Source organism: Mobula birostris, chromosome 31 (assembly GCF_030028105.1).
Source record: "Mobula birostris isolate sMobBir1 chromosome 31, sMobBir1.hap1, whole genome shotgun sequence".
Lineage (NCBI taxonomy): Eukaryota > Metazoa > Chordata > Chondrichthyes > Myliobatiformes > Myliobatidae > Mobula > Mobula birostris.
The window spans coordinates 13,637,204-13,658,637 of NC_092400.1; the positions used below are offsets into that span (position 1 = coordinate 13,637,204).

The 21,434-nt window shown below is 38.8% G+C and overlaps 1 protein-coding gene across 1 annotated transcript in view; it reads right to left on the minus strand.

Annotated features, from left to right (window-relative positions):
* tpcn1 (two pore segment channel 1) overlaps window positions 1-21,434 on the minus strand; it is a 94,459-nt gene that overhangs the window by 13,635 nt on the left and 59,390 nt on the right. The window contains exons 15-24 of the mRNA XM_072247850.1: window positions 21,243-21,299; window positions 16,201-16,254; window positions 15,592-15,664; window positions 14,184-14,291; window positions 8,130-8,201; window positions 7,951-8,040; window positions 4,424-4,536; window positions 4,284-4,330; window positions 4,128-4,196; window positions 2,654-2,738 (exon numbers count right to left, since the gene is read on the minus strand). Coding sequence (XP_072103951.1) covers window positions 2,654-2,738; window positions 4,128-4,196; window positions 4,284-4,330; window positions 4,424-4,536; window positions 7,951-8,040; window positions 8,130-8,201; window positions 14,184-14,291; window positions 15,592-15,664; window positions 16,201-16,254; window positions 21,243-21,299 — 768 coding nt within the window. The remainder of the gene's footprint in view (window positions 1-2,653; window positions 2,739-4,127; window positions 4,197-4,283; window positions 4,331-4,423; window positions 4,537-7,950; window positions 8,041-8,129; window positions 8,202-14,183; window positions 14,292-15,591; window positions 15,665-16,200; window positions 16,255-21,242; window positions 21,300-21,434) is intronic.

Here is a 21,434-nt window from a genome sequence, read left to right on the forward strand (position 1 = left end):
ATGCCTGGCCTCAGAAGGACCATTTGATGTGGGCAGAGGTTACCCACTACATTTTACGGCATTTGGTGCAAGGGATGTCACCATTCAAGTGACAATTTGGGTATTCTCCACCACTCTTCCCTGAGCAGCAGCCTGAGGTTGGGGTTCCTGCAGCTAAAGATCTTGTCCAGCGCTGCAAGCAGAAATGGACAAGGCCAAGGGAGCTTTTGCTGGCCTCTACCCTGAGGGTGTAGACCAAGGTTAATCAAAGGAGAAGACAGGGATCTGCCTTGCAGCCTGGGCAAAAGATCTGGCTGTCCACTCAGGGCTTGCCTCTCCAGGTGGAACTACAAAGTTGGCACCCAAGTTCATCGGATCCTTCAAGGTCCTCAAGAAAGAAAACCAGATGGCTTACACCTTGCAGCTCTCCAAGACCCTAAAGATCAATCCCACCTTCCTCATCTCTAAATTAAACTCTGTCAGAACCAGTCCCTTAGCCCCACCACCACCCAAGCTTATCGATAGGGAACAGGTCTTCACAGTGAGAAGAATTTTGGACTCATGAACTGTTCGTGGTGTTTGGCAATATCTTGTAGACTGGGAAGGATTCAGACCTGACGAAAGGTGCTGGGTGCCTGAAAAAGATTACTGGATCTGGTTTTCATTCATGATTACCACCACCGTCTCTCCGAGCAACCAGGGCCATCAGGAATTGGCCATAGAGAAGGGGGTCCTTTTACGAGACGCACCCAACCGTGCCAGCTTCCGGGATTTAGACACTCTAACTCTCCGGAATATGGATAGCTGGCACAGCCTCTTTAAGAGTTCAGGACCGTCTCACTAATTGGCAATCATGGTTTGGTGCCAAGAACTCAGTATTTACAAAGCACCTGAACGCAGCCTCAATGCTCAATTGTAAGCCCAACCAGAGATATCGTCTAGTGTTTTGTTTGTGCTCAATTGTATTTCCAGTGTCATACTGTGTCTCGATCCTTGCCTCGGGTACCCTAGCATTTGGATCCTAACCATCCTTGTCAAGGTCTCTCGTAACAGAAAAAATGATATATATTTCCAAGTAAATGAAGCAGTTTACATATTATCTGTCCTTCAGCCATGATGCAGTGATTAGGGTGTTGTGGCATTGGCAATCAACTGGGCTGTTTAGACCTTGATGGTGCTGGGCGTTCTAATTACTGTTAAAACTGTACCCCAGAAAAGGGAACTATATTCTGCCATATCCTAATTTATGCTTTTGAAGTTGGAAAGGCTTTAGGAATCTAGGAAGTGTGTCAATGATGCAAAGTATCCAAACGTTGACTTGCTCTTGTATTCTAAGTATTTATTAATGATTTCTCCTTTGTATTAAGTCAATATTTTGACAGTAAAGAATGCATTCCCTGAATACTCCTATTATTAAGTGCATTGAAATTCACTCACTTCTCATCTGGAGTAACTTTCATTGTTCATGATGGTCAAGGCTGCAATGAGATCTTTAACCAAGTATTCTCGCCACATCTGTTCTGAACTTTGCCCCTTGACCAACCTTTGGTCTCTGCCTCCGGCTGGTAATGTTGTTCCACCAATGTTCAACATCATCTCAAGGAATAGTACCTTATCTTCGGGAGTCAATATCAGATTCAAAGCAAAGATGAGAGCCAACTTGAAAGTGGTGTATAAGATTATGAGAGGTATAGGTAGAAGGGACAGTCAGCATCTTTTTTCCCCCAAGAAGCCAATGGCCAATACCAGAGGACATCCATTTAAAGTGAATGGAGGAAAGTTTAGGGAGATGTCAGAATAACATACACAAAATGCTGGAGGAACTCAGCAGGTCAGGCAAAATCTATGAAGGGGAATAAAGGGTTGACGTTTTGGGCCGAGACCCTTCATCAGGAGATGCCAGAGATAGTTTTTTTTTGTTTTACCCTAAGAGTGAAGGGTGCCTGGAACATACTGCGGTGGGTGGTTGAAGGGGCTGATAGAATTGGGCCATTTAAAAGGATTCTTACATAAGCACATGGATGTAAGAAAAATGGAGGGTTACGGGATGTGTAGCAGGGAACAGTTAGATTGATCATGGAATAGGTTTTTATAAGCTATCTCAAATCATGGATTGATGGGCTCCTACTGTACTGTTTTATGTTCAGATAATTACTTATTCCAATTTTGTTTCTCGTATTTCCAAAGATTTCATTTGTCTGCTACTTGCACTGGTTAGGGACATACAGTACATTTACCGCCCTCTTTCAGTTGACGTAAGCATTTTTATGTCACTCAATCTTTTTAGGTCTCATGGACCATTCCTTTTGATTTCTTCACCCTTACCCCTTTCCTTGTGGTAAGTGGGAAATGGAATAAGATTTAGCTTTTCACAGTCCTGATTACAGGAAATCGACCTGAAACATTTTCTTTTACTCTTCACTGCCACTGCCTAACCTACTGAGAATCCTTGTGTTTAATTAGATGTTGCGATCATACAATATATCATACCTCTTGATTTTTTATACTGTAACATCATTACTATAAGAATATATTTTTTAGATGAGATTCCGAGGTAACAACCAATACTCATTTCTTAAATTACTATACTAAAGTACAAAAAAAATGAGCATCTGGAAACCAAATACTAAATGACAAAAAGAAAATATGGAATGGACGATGGATGGATACATACCTTCTTCATCTTTATTTTTTCTACTATAGTTCATTCGAAACAGAAAGGCATCCAAAATAAAGGCAACAATAATAGTAAGCACAACCTAAATAAGAAACAACAATTTAAAAAATCACAACTGAGAGTTATGAAAGATAAACCGATTTTTAATCATTTAGAAAATGATTTTATAATTTAGAAAATCACTTGTTGATGTGATTCTTTTAGAATGTGATACTTTATCTTTGGTTGAAGGCAAACACGTTAAGATGGTGACATTATGAAATATTAAATGTCTATATTTAAATAAGAAATTAAATCTAAATGTATTAATTTTTGAACAAAATTACTTGATAAATATTTTAAGGCATCAAAAATCCTTCATAATATGAATTGCACATTGATAATCACATTTAGAAGCTGAAGGTGCAAGTGGAATTATAGAAATCATCATTATTTACACAGACAAGTGCAATTCCTCTCTTTGGGATCGGGATACATTTTTCACATTGCCAGATATTTTTTTTTCTCTTTTTCTCCCCCGTTCGACATTAGAAAGCTACAGTATGTACCCCAGTAGTTCTTTAAGGACACAGAATGCTTTCACAGGAATCACACTGCTAATGAAAGCAGTGCAATAGGAGTTATTGTAGTCTTATATAGAGAGAAATGTATTATTGATAACAGTGCTTCCCACTGCTGCACCAAGAACCTGGGTGCTGGGAAACTGGCATGAACCCCGCCTTTCCGATGCTTCATGTCCAAAATATATTTGAGACAACTTCCATGTTCGCATATTTTAGTGCTATGTTTCATAATGCAGAGTCATTGAGTCAATGGAAAGAGCATTTCATGCCACTGTGTCCAAGCCAATCAGCAGGGTCCCATCCATACTAATCCCATCTTGGCTCATAGCCCCTAGCTCATAGCTCTCTATGCCTAGAGAATTCAAGTGCTCACTTAGCCACTTAAATACAGCAACTCTGCTCCCTTCACACTTCCAGGCATTCTATTCCAGGTGCTCACTGCTCTCTGGGTGAAAGAGATCCCTCAAAGATCCCCTCTAAATCTCATACCCCTCACCCAAGTCCTAAAGTCAGCCTTCTGAATTCCATATACTCATAGGCAGCAACACGTCAAGCCACTGCTTACCAAAAACCCACACAGATGAAAGAGGGTCAAACAAGAGTTCCCATTTCATTGAGGGGGTTGGCCAGGAACAGTGAACAAAACCAACATGAATCAGTGATACATAACATTTCAACACAGTGATTTGTAATCCAGATTCTTGAAATGAAGAGGAAAAGTTTAAAAGAAAAGTAAGTTCATTTCTTTTTATGAGAATAAATTTTAGATAATTTCCATCAGGTTTATGATTGTAAGCAATTAATGAATATAACAGAATTTTATTAATATTGTTCATTGGAAATAATCTTTAATATTCTAAATTATGATGATATGTTGTAATACAGAAGAACAAAGCTCCTCCACTTACCATTGTTACAATATAAAAGGTCATAAAGTAAATACGACTCCAATTAGAAGTCTGAGACACCACACCTTCCTATAGAGAGAGGGATGTAGTTAGCTCCCTTAGAAATTAAAATTATAGACTTATTATTGGAAAATATCCAATGATATGAAAACTCACCATGATTATATACCAATTGTTTACGACAGTCAACTCAAATAAAGTTACTGAAGAAAAGAAATAAAAAATTACATAATTACTTTCAGAACTCTTAGTGTTTATTGCCCTAGACAGATAATTAACACCCAAATCTTACTCACCAAAACTGTTCAAGATGTTATTGAAGTTATTGAGATAATAATAGCCCTGTATCACTGTTCTGTCGCCAACAGTCCGATTTTCCCAACGATAAGAATCTGCTACCATGCTATTACTGCAAACAAAGAATGGAATCATATGCTGGGTCACAGAAGCTTACTGTATGTGACATCAATATAAATTAAAAGCACCCCAAAAATCTAATAGTTCTATTGCATGGCAACTTAATTCATAGAATTTTATTTAACGTAGTAGTAACATTCAAAGATATCTTGCTAAAATGAAACGTCCCAAACTCTCTGCTAAGCAACATTCTGGCTCACAGAGTAAATTAAACAGAATTGTTAATCTACCACCAATAAGTTATTAGTTTTGTTTTAAAGATACACTCCTCACCCCATTTAACTGCTTTGATTCATAGGGTATCACCAAGATGGGCATTTGGATCAAATTGTGGAAACAGGGTGCAGTAATTTTTCCCTCAGCTATAAATTATAGCGTGCATAGCTCTTTTGCATTCCATTTCCCTGTAAGCTATCTTAAACTAATGCATAAAAAACTTCTAATGATCTAATTCTAAAGAGAAAATTTTAAGTTTATTTAAAAATATTTAACCATAGATTGTTTCTACAATTAAACTAGAACCTGTCAGGAAAAACCACTAACCCCAAAATTTCTCCCTTGAAGGATTACACCGACCTCTGATTTTGAAGGAACCATTCACCACATAATTAAATCAGCAGATAATGCTATTGAGCCAAACCAGACATTGCCCTCAGCCAAGATCCACACCCTCACACTTTCCAGCGTGGCTCATGATGTAGTAATCAGCTGTAAAAACACAAGTTGATATTTTCCTTGCCTGTATGAAGAACATGGAAACAGCTGCAGTGTCCAAACTTATACTAATTGAGATCAATTAACTCAGCACAGAATGGGAGTTGAATCTGATATTTTCTTTTCTGAATAATAAATGCCACAAGAATGCACTGAAGTGACTAGTATCCTAGTTTTTAAAATCTATTACTTCAAGTATTCGGTGACAACTGTATTTCTCAGTTTCTCCAGCAGATGGTGTAATCATTTCACTGTAGTGGCTCAGTTGAGTGATACTCATTTACAGGGTCCCCCGCTTTTCGAACGTTTGCTTTACGAAACCTCACTGTTACGAAAGGCCTACATTAGTACCCTGTTTTCGCTTTCAGAAGGTGTTTTCACTGTTACGGAAAAAAAAATCAGTGTGCGATAAAAGGCAGTGCGCGTCCCGAGCAGCCGCTCTCCCCCGGATTGGGAACTGCTTTGCTTTGACACGTTGCATTGAGCAGCCGTTTGCAAGATGAGTTCTATGGTATCGGAAAAGCCTGAAAGAGCTCGCAAGGGTGTTACACTTACGGTAAAACTAGACATAATTAAGTGTTTTGATCGTGGTGAACGAAGTAAGGACAACGTGAGTTTGGCTTGTGGAAGCTGACGAACATGATGTTGAAGAGGTTTTGGCATCCCATGACCAAGAACTGACAGATGAAGAGCTGATGCAATTGAAAGAAAAAAGGATAACAATCAAAACCGAATGAGTAATGATAAAGTACGACTTTAATTTTGAAAGGGTAATTGTCTCTGATCTGCGCCAACAATTACGTGCCGGGCAGCACCTAATTAATTAGCATGTTTATTTCAGCTTTTTTCTTAACGATGTGCTGTGTGCCTCCCGGCTACCGTTGGACCCCCGCATTCTTTGCGGCAATGTATCGGGTTGGCGGCCCAGAGGGTGGGGGCCACTGCACCACCCAGCCTGCGACCACTCAGTCTAATACACCATCATCAGTGTGCTCGCTGTCTTCCCAATTCCGGTAAGTGATACTACACTGTACATACATTATTTCTACTTTATATAGGCTGTGTATTTTTACGTGTTATTTGGTAGATTCGGCAGCTTCATAGTTTAAAGGTTACTGGAGAGCGCATTTATGCCAACAGCGCTTGCGTGAGATTTTCGCTACGGAGATCTGTGCAGGCAATCATTGTAGAGAAGTATTTCTACTTTATATAGGCTGTGTATTTATCATATCATTCCTGCTTTTACTATATGTTACTGTTATTTTAGGTTTTATGTGTTATTTGGCATGATTTCGTAGGTTATTTTTGGATCTGCGAACGCTCACAAAATTTTCCCATATAAATAAATGGTAATTGCTTCTTCGCTTTACGACATTTTGGCTTACGAACCATTTCATAGGAACGCTTTACCTTCGGATGGCGGGGGAAACCTGTATTCAGAGATACAGCACAGAACAGGCCCTTCCGGCTCAATGAGCCGAGCCACCTAGCATCCAGGACATCTTCATGGAGCGATGCCTCAAAAAGCTGGCATCCGTCATTAAGCATCCCCATCACCTGGAACATGCCCCATACTCATTGTTACCATTAGGAAGGAGGTACAGCAGCCTGAAGGCAGACACTCAACGATTCAGGAACAGCTTCTTCTCCTCTGCCATCTGATTTCTGAATGGACTGAACCCATGAATACTACCTGACTACTTTATTTTTATTTTTGAACTACTCATTTAACTTAACTACTCAATATATATATATTTCGTATAATTCAGTTTTTTTTCCTCTATTATTGTATTGCATTGTACTGATTCCAAAATATAACAAATTTCACGACATATGCTGTGATATTAAACCTGATTGATTCTGACACCCTAAGCTTTAACAGTGTGTGAACTGCTTAAATATTGTAGTTGTCACAGCAAAGCATCAAAGTAGATGACATGGTAGAGCATGTTTTATGAACTTTAAATAATGCTTTATTTTTATGTTTCTCAGTCTGAATCCTTGGTCTGTCCTGTGTAATTATTGAGTTTGCTTTGAAGATAAGAGATGTACTTTTGAAGTGCAGCTGTTGCTGTAATATGAGAAGTCTTCATGGCTCAACGCACACAAAGAGCTGTGTGATGAATAACTAGATAATCTGCCTAGTGACACTAGATGAAGTTAGCAAGAAATTCCTGACATGGGTTGTTTTATGTCTTCTTGAGATGGCAGATAAGACCTTCAAGCCCACAGCACTCTGTCAGTACTGTACTTAAGTACAGTCAAAATTAGACTTCACTATCATTTGCCCAGAAATTCCAGGATAGCCATGCTGGTAACAGTGGCATGTTACGGTAGAGTCTGCCACTGCAAGCTGCAGTAGAGGTCCAAAGTGTCAGGAATTACTGAAAGGGGGATGTAACATTATTGTGGGGAACTGAAGGGGGTCAAATCTGGATGTGGAGTGTCAGGAGGTAATGGGCCTTGAGGAATAAAAGTAAATATGGGACATAGCTTAGGGAAACTCAGTCTGGTTCTCCACTATGAAATTAGGCTGTCCCAGAAGGGAGTTATTAAGACCTAGATGGGACTCTCCCTTCACAATGGACACTGGAAAATATATGCATTTCAGTATGGGGAGAGGAGTTTTAGAGTGAGATGTTTCTGAGAAAACCAGTGTAAGCTAGAATTACATTTCCTCAATCTTACTTACTTGCAACAGTTACGGTAGAGAACACCGGCAAAGAACTCCATTCCCACAATTGCAAATGAGTAGTAGAATATCAAGAGTGTTAACCCTAAACTGGAAGGACAGAAAATGAAAACAAATTACTGGGAGCAGGAGAAATAATAATTTCTTAAAGATTAAGAATGTCAAGTTATCAACTCTACCTGGCCATTCTAGGAAGTAATTCAAACATCGTGTCCAGAACATCTCTGTATCTTCGTTTAATCTTAAATAATCTGGAGAACAGAGAAAATTGTTTAACAGTTCACATGTCTTATATTTCAGAATAAACAGGTGTCACAGTCAAAATAAAATTTATTATCTAAGTACATGTACGTCACCATATATTCCCTTGAGATTCAATTTTTTTGTAAGAAAGTAAAGGAATACTATAGAACTTATGAAAAAATATGCATAAAGCCTGACAAATAACTAATGTGCTATATAAGTTTGCTTATGCAAATAAAAAATACAGAAAACATGAGTTGTAAAAAGTCCTTGAAAGTGAGTAAGTTGTAAAATCAGTTCAGTTGTTGTGAATTAGTAAGTCTGCAGACAATATGAAGATTGGTGGTGTTGTGGCTAGCGTGGAAGACTGGTAAAGGATACAGATTAGTTGCAGATTTGGGCAGAGAAATAGCAGCTGGAGTTTATCCCAGCCAAGTGTGGGGTGTTGCATTTTGGGAGATCAAATGTAAAGTGACAGAACACTTGGTAACGGTAAGACCCTTACTAGTGTTGATGAGGAGAGGGATCTTGGGGTCCAAATCCTTAACTCCCTGAAAGTGGCTAAACAGGTTGAAAAGGTGGTTAAAAGGCATAAGGTATACTTGCCTTTATTAATCCAAGAACTGAGTTCAAGAGCTGGGAAGTTATATTGCAGCTTTATAAAACTCTAATCAGGCCACATCCACTGTTTGCATTCGTTCAGTTCTGGTCACGCCATTATATAAAGGATGGTACGGCTTTGGAGAGGGTGCAGATTAGGTTTACCAGGATGAAGCCTGGCTTAGAAGGTGTGTGCTAAAAGGAGAGATTGGACAACCCTGGGTTGTTTCCTCTGGAATGGTGGCTGAGGGGGAGATATCAGGTGTTTATAAGATTATGAGAGGCACAGATAGAGTAGATAGCTGTTATGTTCTGTAACTCCAGAACTACATTAAAAACACAATGCTCCTCCCTGCTTATCTATAACTCCCTCAATATAGAATGCATCTCAGTTTACACACACACACACACACACACACACGCACACACACACACACACACACTATATAGTACAGCTGCTATACAGACATCCACTGCATAGTAAATTTTAAATTGACCCATTCAGACCTAAAACTTTAATCGCTGAGGAGGATTCCTTACTCTTGTGGGATAATGTCTTTCCTGATAAAGGAGGTCACTCTGTTTGGCAGGAGATACTGGTGGCTGTGAAATAATCTCATGTTCCAGAATGTCCTCTGTGGTGGCATAGTGCTTGTAGCAGTTGACTCTGGGGCAGCAGGAAGTGGTTTTAACAGTTCTGGTCACCTTTCTTCTCTAACCATTGACTCCTCACTCCTCAATCGATTGATGTGTAATCTGCAGATCACGTCAGACGCAATCTCCACTGTGTAGGAGAGTGCTTGTCCAGGAGTGAAACATCAAATCCCCTTGTTTAAGGAGTCCTCAATTTGTCTCAGCTGTTTGTCCTCCATACTCATTCTGAATATGGGTTTGAGGAGATCTAAGCATGAGTGCAAGGGACCTCCTGGAACAGCATGGCTGGTGAGTTGTTGGTTAGTGTGCTGCATTGCAAGATACAGGGAGGAAATTGGCGAGCTTCTGATTCAGTGTCAGTATAGTGTGCCCTCTTGACATTGCATGCAGTGTGTTCTTTAGACTCCGGTCAAACTTTTTCGCCAAGCCATTTGCAGCTGGGTGGTACGATGTAGATTGAATGACTGAAATAGTTCTGCAACAAACTGTGGTCCATTGCCACTGACTACGTGTTCTGGAACACCTTCCTTGAGCAGAGGCTTCTCAACACACCAACAGCATGCGAGGCTGTAGTGGAGGCTATTGGGAATACCACTGGCCACTTTGTACCAGCATCCACTAAGACCAAGAAATTTGTGCCCATGAATGGTCCAACAAATTCCACATGAATCCTCTGCCAAAGTAATCCAGGCCATTCCTAGGGATAAAGATCCTGGCATTTCAGAATGTGTTGGCATCCTGGACAGTATATGACAAACTGCTCGATCTATCCCAGACCACCAGACAAATGCTTTCATTTTGATCACACCTAGATGACTGGCAGGTAGCTCCTCCAACACTTTAACTCTCAGCTTGGATGGTACAAAAACTCTCAATCCCCACTTAAGGCAACCTCTATCAAAGGCAAGTGCAAACTGGTGCCGATAAAAATGGGGGGAAAAGAAGTTTCTGCTGCACGTTCCAGCCATTTTAGGTGGCCATTGAGACCCGAGACAGTGTGGGGATCATTCCTGCCATAATAGGGAGACTTTCAATTTGCATTAGGGAGAATACATAAGGAGCAGTGTCCTCTTTTGTAAATTTTTCAGGGTTAAATGGGACAATCCATCAGCAATTCCAGGACGTGTGCTGCTGTTCGTGGAACACCCCTCTGTGGATTGAAAACAGACACTAGTGGTTGATGATCAGTTATGAGGGTAAACTCTCTCCCATATGAGTACTGGTTAAAATGTTTTACACCCTAAACCAGTGATAAGGGAATGTGATGCAAAAACTATGGGGTATCACTTCCATCACTCATAACGTGAAACATGACTGCATCTATACCATAAGGTGAGGTATCACAGGCAAGATTCACTGGACGATGTGGATCATAATGTGTCTGCCGTCACTACTTCCTTTACCTTTTGGAAAGCCACCCCACACTGTTTTGTCCACAGCTATTTCTACCCAATCTGTAGTAATGAGTTCAAGGGGTGAAGCACCGTAGCTAGGTTTCGCAAGAACCTGTTATAATAATTGCCTAATCCTAAAAGTGACTGCAATTCTAACACATCCTTTGGCCTTGGAGCATCCACCACTGCTTGAAATTTTCTCAACACACTTGTGTAATTCTTGTGTGTCAATGGTGTGACCACAGTAAGTGACGTTTGGTTTAAAGAATTCATACTTGTTGCCTCATGCTCTGAGCCCATAATCTTGAGATTTTGGAGAAGTTGTCATTCTGACCAGTAACTATAGTGTCACCTAGGTAACAATGACTGCCTGGCAGCCTTGCAGCACATGGTCCATAGCTTTCTACCAGAGTGCAGGTGTAGATGGTGCTCCAAAAATAAGCCTATTATAGCAATAAAGCTCTTTGTGAGTGTTTAGGGTGAGAAACACTTTGGATTCTTAGTCCATCTCCATCTGCACGTAGGCTTCAGCTAAGTCCACTTTGCTTTAGTGTTTTCCTCCAGAAAGGTTTGCAAAGATATCTTCTATCCTGGACAGAGGGTTTTGATCAACTTTCAGTACAGGGTTAATGGTGACTTTAAAATCACCACAGATCCTGACAGACCCATTCTTCTTGACTGCTGTGACCACTGGTGTTGCCCATGGGCACTACTCAACCTGAGAAAGAATTCCTTAAGTCTCCATATGATCTAGCTCGCTAGCTACTTTATCATGGATGGTATAAGGAACTGGATGGGCTTTGTAAAACCTGGTTGAGGCATTTTCATTTAACACTATTTTACCCTTGATATGTTTGATTTTTCCAATGCCATCCTTGAACACTTCCGTAGCATCATCCAGTACCTTTCTTAATTCAGTTTCATTTGACTCTCTTGCACAGGATGTGGCATGCAACTGGTGGATGGATCTCTAAGCAAGTTGTAGTTGTCTCAGCCACTCATGACTCCACAATTCTGGCCCTCCTGTTTTTACCACATATAAACCCACGTGGCTTGTTGGTTGTTGTTGCTCACTGTTATGAATGTCATTCCCACAGAAGACATCTTTTTGCTAATACAAGTTCTTAGCTGAATATCAGCAGGTTTCAGTTCAGTATCTTTGAAATGCTATTCAAATTCATTTTCTGGAATGACTGAAGCAGCCAAGCCAGTGTCCAATTGCACTTTAATTAATTTGCTGTTCCCTTCTGGCGTAAACCACATTGCTTGTCTCTTGTTAGTTTTCACATTTTAAAAGTCAAAGCTACGGAGTCCTGTGTTGCTCTCATTATTCTCAGATTTTTTTTCAGCAACAGCATGCAGATTAGTGTTTTTTTAAAAACTGCAACTTGACTTTTTCTCTTTATCCCTTCCCTGTGCAGTCCATTTATTTCTGTCTGCCTGACATGATCTTTGTATGTGTCATAATATGTTGCAATTTCTGCAAGTTTCACCTTTAAACCTACGTGGGTCTCGTGTATGTGAGCCCCTGCCACAATGGTAACCCAATTTGTTCTGCCAGGGAGGTTTTTATTTAGATGTTGCAATTTCGTTCAAACTCAGGTTCATTCCTGACTGCAACTCAATTGCACCTCTGTCTGCTGTTTTGATTGACAGAGAGATTTCAACTGTCCTTTTAAATATGAGTTATGCTTTAGTTACTTTTGGATGCTTTCTTGTAAGATTTCACAAAGCAAACGCTCTCTCACTGTATCATTGAGCCCAGCACTGAACTGGCAATGCACGGACAATCTCTTCAATTCAGTCTCATAAGCTGAAATGGACTCCTCTTTCTTTTGATTCTGCTTACGAAAATCAAAATGTTCTACAATCACAATGGTTTTGTTTCTAAATTTTCTTGTATTACTTTCACAATATCAGCAAAGCTCATTTCAGCTGGTTTGGTTGGAGCAGTTAAATATCTAAGCAAATTGTATGCTCTTCCACCAATTGCATTCAGCAAAACTGGCATTTGATTTTCATTGGCTACTTCATGTCCTTCAAAATATTGCCCAATTTATTCAGTATACATCATCCAGTTATCTCTTGTGCAATTGAATGCATCTATCTTTCCGATGTAGCCAGTCACTTCCGCTTTTTAAAAAATTCATTATCACCCAGTACTCACTGTTTAGGAACCCAAAAATTTCATTCGTTTTCTTTTTTTTAAATCTAATGTCTCGCTGCACTTCAAAAGGTAGATAGTCATCTCGGATTCATTTAAAACTTTATCGTTACCACTGTTAGTTTTTGTTTCCAAAACATAAAACTAATTGAAAGAAAACCACAGAGCTGGGAGATGCATGTGCTTAGTTTTGTTTTACTTTTAGTGAGGCGTGCAAATATAACATGAAGGTGTAATGACGTATGCCATTCATGCACTTTTACATATAACTCATAATGAATTATTTAAATAACAAAGAATGCTTAATAAAACAATATATTTACAATATTGCTCAAATATTACTGAAATATCAAATACACAAAAACATACAGTATCTTTCTTTTAGTATTGAAATGGCTAATATTAAAGGCCATGCATTTGAGGTGAGAGAGAATAAGTTCAAATGAGATGTGCAGGGGAAATTTTTTTTACACTGAGAGTGGTGGATGCTGGAATGTGCTGCCTGGGGTGGTGGTGGAGGCAAATATGGAGAGCTGATCAAGAGGCTCTTAGAAAGGCACATGAATGTGCAGGAAATGGACGACTATGGACATTGAGATTTGTTTAGTTGGGCATTTGATTACTACTTTAATTCGTTTGGCTCAACATTGTGGACTGTGAGGCTTGTTCCTGTGCTGTAGTGTTCTATGTTTTAACTTCCAGTTATTCTTATATCACTTTAGGTGATATGATCTTACTTAACAATTAACAGTTTAAATAGCAGAATTATCAAATTTTCAACAGGGCACATAATTTTTTTATATACATAAAATTAGATCAGTTACTCATTCCAAGAGCTGATCTATTTATATTTTTGTTGTGAAAATGAACATTGCGTGTCTTCAGTTATAAGCAGTTTTCAACGCTAGTTTTATATTTTAGTGCCAAGACAACAATCTACACTGAAAACTTCAGAGGATGTACAAATATTACTCCCAGTTTTGGCTGTAAATTTGTGCTTAATGTTCAGAAATTAAGAATCCAAAAGCAAAGTTAAAATAACAAAAAGAGATGCCAAGTGCATTAATTTCAGAAGCAAGCATATTTTGTTGCAATCTAGCTAGATTTTAAAGGAAACTGGACCAGAAAAGTTGTCTACCTGGAAAAGATAAATATTGTACAAAGAACTGGTTACTGACCTTAGCAGCTGAAGAGGTCTCAATATGACAATGAAATAGAATGGTTCCATATCAAATGCTAGGACCACTATTCCAACAAAAGCAAATATGGTAACCAGGAAATCAAACCTAAAATATGAAGGATACATGGCATCAACTGCTGAATGTATACCAAATAAATTTAATTTCAAGGCAAATATCACCTCAAAACCAGTAGGAGATATATCCTTATGCTCAGTAGATGGCAACTGCATTATCACTTACAGTGTATCAGTAATTTAGAAAATGGGATTGAGAAAAACTGGGATTAATATAAATAAATCTGTTTCTGCACAGATGAAAATCAAACTAATGTCAGAGAGATAAGTAGTCTGCTCTTAAAGCAAATTAGGGTATGTAATGTTAAAAAAAGATTTTTATGGTAGTAAATTGAAAAGCAGCTAGTATTTAAACCTGCTGAGTGCTTCTACGTTACTTATAAGAATCAAAATTAGCCCAAAAAACTGAAACTAGCTTCCTAACAAATGATGATTATGGTTTACTTGGAATATGTATTTTCTGCTGAGCACATGCGATTAGTGCAATTTAGCTGAACTCTCAAGCCAGCATGCCATTTAGCAACATGCCAGTGCCATATAGCTACATTTAAAGTATGTCCTCATCTGGCACCCACAGTGTTATCCAGTGCCCCTTCTCCTGCACTTACACAAACATTTGGCCTCGTTAGTAGTTAGAGCACCAACTCAGATACAGAAGTGTTAATTGAGATAAATACTTAAAATGACATGTCAAATTAAACTAGATTGGAAAGTATATTTCCAATGAATGACTAGGAAATTTAAAACAAGTTAATCTTTTTCATCTCTGGTAATTATTTATTATTGCCTTCTGAAGAAGTAAAACTTCGTAGAATATTTAAAATCATTTGGATGCTGGATTGACTGTTTTGACAAATACAGCTTGATGGACTAAATGGTTTTAGTCACAATGTTGAGGAAGACCACTTTGAAACTCCTCAGTGGAAGAACTTAAATTAGTAGCATCTAGCAGCAACTTCTACTGCTATGCACTTTAAAACTTTTAAAATGCTAATCAACTAGCATAATACTTTCATGCATGAACTTAATGTGGAAGGATGTGAAAGAAATTCATCAGTATGCACTTCACCACAAAGCTTCAGATGGCACAGCAGAATAATAATGCTGGTGCATAGCTGCAGAAAATTCACCACCTTATTGCTTTGTATGAAGGACTTCTATCAGCTGTTCATACATCGATAAAAATTTCAAGTTTAAAAACCTGCTTATATAAAGTAATCCTGTTTACACTTTTACACCAATCTTTAAGAAATTGGAACCAAACTTCCTGGACTGAAAATGATTAAAGATGATTCATTTTGTATGTCACTTGGTATTTGTTTCATACTCACAGATTCCATCCAGATGTAAAATATTCAGATGGTCCTAGTCCAGTAATTTTCAGCAGCATTTCAACCCCATAAACTACACAAAACATAACATTACAACCACTGTATGAAAAAATATGGCAATAATAAGAATAATTTGAATGCAAAAAAATGACTAGATCAAATTGAGGTTTGGAGAGTCATTCATAAGTTTTTATTTCTGCAAATATTTTAGCAGGAATGCCACTGTGAAACCAATATGTGTATCAAATTACTTTGTACATTACTATCCTTTTAGCAGGTTAATTTACAAACTGAAATAACAATCTCCTTCTATGATTTTCCTAATTTTCTATCCTTGCTGCAGCTTAGAAGTTTCCAGAGGTGATCTAACTTTCAAATTTTCTAATCTGAAGTGGATTCTCCACCACAATCACATCGAATGATGGAGCAGGCCTGAAGGGTGCTTTGAGAATCCATGCTCTTATTTTCTGTATGTCGTTCCATTATTTTCAAACTCAATCCCTCATGTTCAACAACAATGCTTTCAAATGTCTCTAAGACTAACAATATCACAATAAGTGAAAAAAATTATAATAAAAATTATGATGTCGTAAGATAAATTACACTTACTTGTGAGAAATACGATGTAACTCCAGGGCACAATTCTAAGGAAAAAGGCACCATCTACAAATGAGAAAATGTCATCATTCCAAAAGGAAACAGAAGGATGAGTATAATTTCAAACACACAGTTGTATACAAAAGAGACAAATATTTAATATTCAAGAAAAATTTAAGTCATACAATCATAGAATTGTACATCATAGAAACAGGTGATTTAGCCCAATTCGTCCACATGGACCAGTGGGCATCCTTTATATTAATCCCATCTCCCACAATGTGGTCTGTAGCCTTTGATACTCAGGCAATTCAAGTGCTCATCAAGACACTCCTTAAATGCAGCTAGGGACCCATCATGGAAATCTCTCAAGAATTCCACCTCCTCTGAGCATTTAACATTCAGGCAATCCTACGAGGGGTGATTGATAAGTTAGTGGCCTAAAGTAGAAGGAATCAATTTTAGAAAGCCTAGTACATTTATTTTTCAACATAGTCCCCTTCTACATTTACACACTTAGTCCAGCGGTTGTGGCGCATACGGATCCCTTCTTTGTAGAAGTCGGCTTCTTGGACCTCCAGAAAGTGGTCCACAGCAGGGGTGATTGATAAGTTCGTGGCCTAGTAGAATGAGATGAGTTATTAACTTCAAACTTTCTGCATAATCACTCAAGGAGTTGAACTGCATGTGCATGTAACAAGAGCTGTATAACTCATCTCCATCTACCTTAAGCCACACCACTTTCTGGAGGTCCAAGACGCCGACTTCTACAAAGAAGGGATCCGTATGCTCCACAACCGCTGGACTAAGAGTGTAAATGTAGGAGGGGACTATGTTGAAAAATAAGTGTGCTAGGTTTTCTAAAATTGACTCCTTCTACCTTAGACCACAAACTTATCAATATTATCAAACTTATTATGTTCGGGAAATGGAAATCCTCCAGTATGACAATCCTAATTTAATTGCATCTTTCTTATATTTGCCTACATGTATGTTCCTATCTCTCGTTGACTGTTGGGAGATCTGTAAACACCTTCAGCAAAGTGATGACTCCCTTTTTGTTTCTAATCTATATTCAGATGACCTCATTTTAGGATCTTTCTGAGGTATACTCCCTCAATACTGAAGTAATGGAATCTGTGACTAACAATGCAATACCTCAACCCTTTTCATTCTTCCTCTACCTTGCCTGAAAAAGATATACCCTGGGAAACTGACTGCCTGCTCTGTTCTTCCTTTGTCAATATCTCGGCCACGGCAACAATATCATAGAGTTGTATACTGCATCCATACTTTGATAATAAACAAACCTTTGAACATTTGAGCCCGTTGTTGATTAAAGCTTTGAGTTCATCTACTTTACCATCATAATAGATGCAAATTAGCTTTGAATTTTCTTGATGTGCACCAATTTCTAGAAATAAATGGATTTCTTACCAAATTAACTTTTTTTTGTATATAAAATTAATGGTGCTAATCAGCCATCCATTATGAAAACAACCAACCCGCATTTCCATTGAAACCTGGATTTCCATTAAGAACTGATGAACTTCAATAAAAAATAAATTATAAAAAAAAAGAACTGAAATTCTAGGGGCTAGCTTTATGCACCAACTGTCAAGTCAAAGATTGATCCCATATGCAACAAAATAGGTTCAATAGAAAAGTCTACTTGATCATCTAACTCTTCATATAGTAATCCTTTCAGGTTAACTGGAACAGACGTTAATGCAATCTTCCAGTTGAGCAATAGTTAAGTATTTGGATAAGGAACATAAACCAACAATTATCCAGGATTCCAGCATGATCCAATCTTTTCTGAAGACCAGTGATAGTCATTGACCATACAGAGGTGTGGATTATATGATGGAACTATGATAGAGCTCTGCGAATAAACTGCTTAAAATATTTGCAATGCTGGCAACCATATTAAGAATGAGCATGAATACAAGGTGCTAGAAAATACCTAGGAACTGTAGTGCTTTTGAAGAAAGAAAACTAGCACAGGAAATAGACACAAAGAATTGCAGTCTTAAGTTTACATATTAAACATGATTGGATAGTCTGATCACACTTATATATTTTCTGTCAACATGAATATTTGTGTTTAGTTACAAAGCAAAAACAACAGGCTGTATTGCGATGGATCCAGTCCACTGCTCAGGCTTGCCTCCAATATTGCCTGCTCATCAGCACGTTCCTTTCCTCTGTCTGGTGGGCTGAATGACCTAGCCGTCCACACCTATTAAGAGTGAGCTCTGAGAGTTGACTAGGTTTTGTGAAGTGCACTGCTGAGGTTTTGCTTCCTAAGATTTTTGAATGATATCAGCATATAACCTGTAGCACAAGAAGTCCCAACACCTGAGACCACAGTTATACTAAGATAAGGAATGCTTACTGTTCTATGTCGAGACTGCATTTCGGTAAATCTGATCACTTGGTTGTCATTCTTCTACCTACATACAGGTAGAAGCTAAAGAGCAAAGCTCCAAAGATTAAGACAACAAAATAGTGGTTATGGGAGAAGGAGGAGTAGCTACGGGATTTCTTCGAGTTGGTGGACTGGGCTGTGATCAAGGGCTCATCTGTGGATCCGAATGAATACACCATGGTTGTCATAGACTTTATTAAAACAGTTGTAGATGAGTGCATCTCCACAAAATTATTCAGAGTCTTCCCCAATTAGCAGCCCAGGATGAACCATGAGATCCGCAATTTGAGGGCCAGATCAGAGGCATTCAGGTCTGGTGACCAAGAAAGGTACAAGAGAACCAGGTATGATCTCCGGAAATCTGTCTCATGAGTGAAGTGGCAATTCTGGACTAAACTTGAATTGACAAAGGATGTTCGACAGTTGTTTCAGGGCTTGAATACTATCACCTCTTATGAAGTTAAATAGAGGGACACAGGCGATAACAGAGCTTTGCTTCCGGATGAGCTCAATGCCTTCTATAATCGCTTTGACCATCAAACCATGGAGGAATCTTCACGAACTCCCACAGCCCCCAATGATCCTGTGATTTCAGTCTCTGAGGCCAATGTGTGAGCAGCTTTCAGGAGGATGAACCCACGAAAAGTATCCGGCCCAGATGGGGTATGTGGCCAAGTACTAAAGACTTGTGATGATCAACTAGTTGGAGTGTTCAATGAGATTTTTAACTATACCAGTGCCTAAGAAGAACATGGTAACCTGCCTCAATGACTATTGTCCAGAAGCACTTACGTCTACAGTAATAAGTATTTTGAGATGTTGGTGATGAAACATATCAACTCCTTTCTGAGAGGCGACTTGGATCCACTCCAATTTACCAATGAGAGCAAAAGGTCCACAGCAGATGCCATCTCATTGGCTCTTCACTCAACCATGGAACATCTGGACAGCAAAGATGCATACATCAGGATGTTCTTTATGGACTGCAGCTTGGCATTCAATACCATCATCCCTTCATAACTGATCAATAAGCTTCAAGACCTTGGTCTCAATACCTCCTTGTGCAATTGGACCCTCAATTTCCTCACTTGCAGACCCCAGTTCGAATTGCAACAACATCTCCTCCACAATCTCCATCAACACAGGTGCACCACAAGGCTATGTGCTCAGCTCCTGCTCTACTCCCTTCACACTCATGGCTGTGTGACTAAGCACAGCTCTAATGCATTATTCAAGTTTGCTGATGACAACACCGTCGTAGGCCGAATCAAAGGTGGTGATGAACCAGCATATAGGAGGGAGATTGAAAATTTGACAGAGTAGAGCCATAACAACAGCTTCTCACTCAATGTCAGCAAGACCAAGGAGCTGATTATAGACTTCAGGAGAAGGAAACCAGAGGTCCATGACCCAATCCTCTTCGGAGGATCAGAGTTGGAGAGAGTCAGCAACTTTAAGTTTCTCTGTGTTATTATTTTGAAGGACCAGTCCTGGGCCCAGCACATAAGTGCAATTATGAAGAAAGCATGGCAGTGCCTCCACTTCCTTAGGAGTTTGCGAGGATTTGGCGTGACATCTAAAAACTTTGACAGACTTCTATAGATGCATCTGAGGCCTCTGTCGGCCTCTGGATATTGTGTCCTAGCTGTCCAGATAAGCTCTTGAACCAATCAACTTCACTTGTCTCGTCAGTGAAATGTTCACACAATCTGTGAGCTCACTTTCAAGGACTCATCATCTCTTGTTCTCGATATCTATTCCTTACTTATTATTATTAATATTATTTAATCTTTCTTTTTGTATTAGCACAGTTTGTTGTTTTTTCACACTGGCTAAACATTCAGGTTGGTGCAGTATTTCATTGATTCTGTTATGGTTATTATTCTATTATGGATCTATTGAATATGCCTGCAAGAAAACGAATTTCAGGGTTTTATATGGTGACATATATGTACTTTGATAATAAACTATGTCTCTGAATATCATTATTCAAGAAATTAACAATTATAGAAAAATATGAGCCAGATTTTCAACTTGGCTTAAAATACATTACCATGCAAATGTCTTAGGCTGGGCTGCCTTAGGTGCCTAGCCTAAAACCTTTGCACAGTAATGTAGTAACTTTATGCATTGCAATGTACTGCTTCTGCCACTGGCACTCCTTCTCTGTTACCTGTCCCACACCCCTTCCACAGTGCCCCACCTCGTCATTCCCGACATTCTTTACTCCTGCCAGATCTACAAACTCACTCTTTGCTCCACGTCGACAAACACAGTACTGCACAAAAGTCTTAGGTACCCTAACAACCAAAAGCATTGAAATAAAGTAAAAGAAAATCCCACACTTACTTGCACTGTCATCTTTTTAAGAGTTGGAAACTCCACTCAAATGAAAGAGGTAGCCATTTTTACATTACTCATCCCTGACAAGAAGTTGAGATGCTGGATATGAATTGTCCCAACCCTTTCCTATTATGATAGTCTGAAATAAGCTGAGCTATTAATAGTGGATAACCAACAGTTGTATATAGAACTGCCAGTTCTCACTCAGCTCAATTCAACTCATTAAACAGTTCTGACTAAAACAGTTACAAAGATCCAGGAGCAGAGTATGTCTTGATACCTTTAATCATGAGTGTCTCTGCCAGTATCCAAACTCCATTTACAGCAATTACAACATCTGTAATTGAAAGACAGATTTATTTTAATCAACATAATTGCACTTTTTCAGACAGCATGTAATTAATTTTGTAATGAAGCTTGGGGGATTGGCTAAAGATTATAATTCACTCAAAAGTAGTATTTTGAATAATAT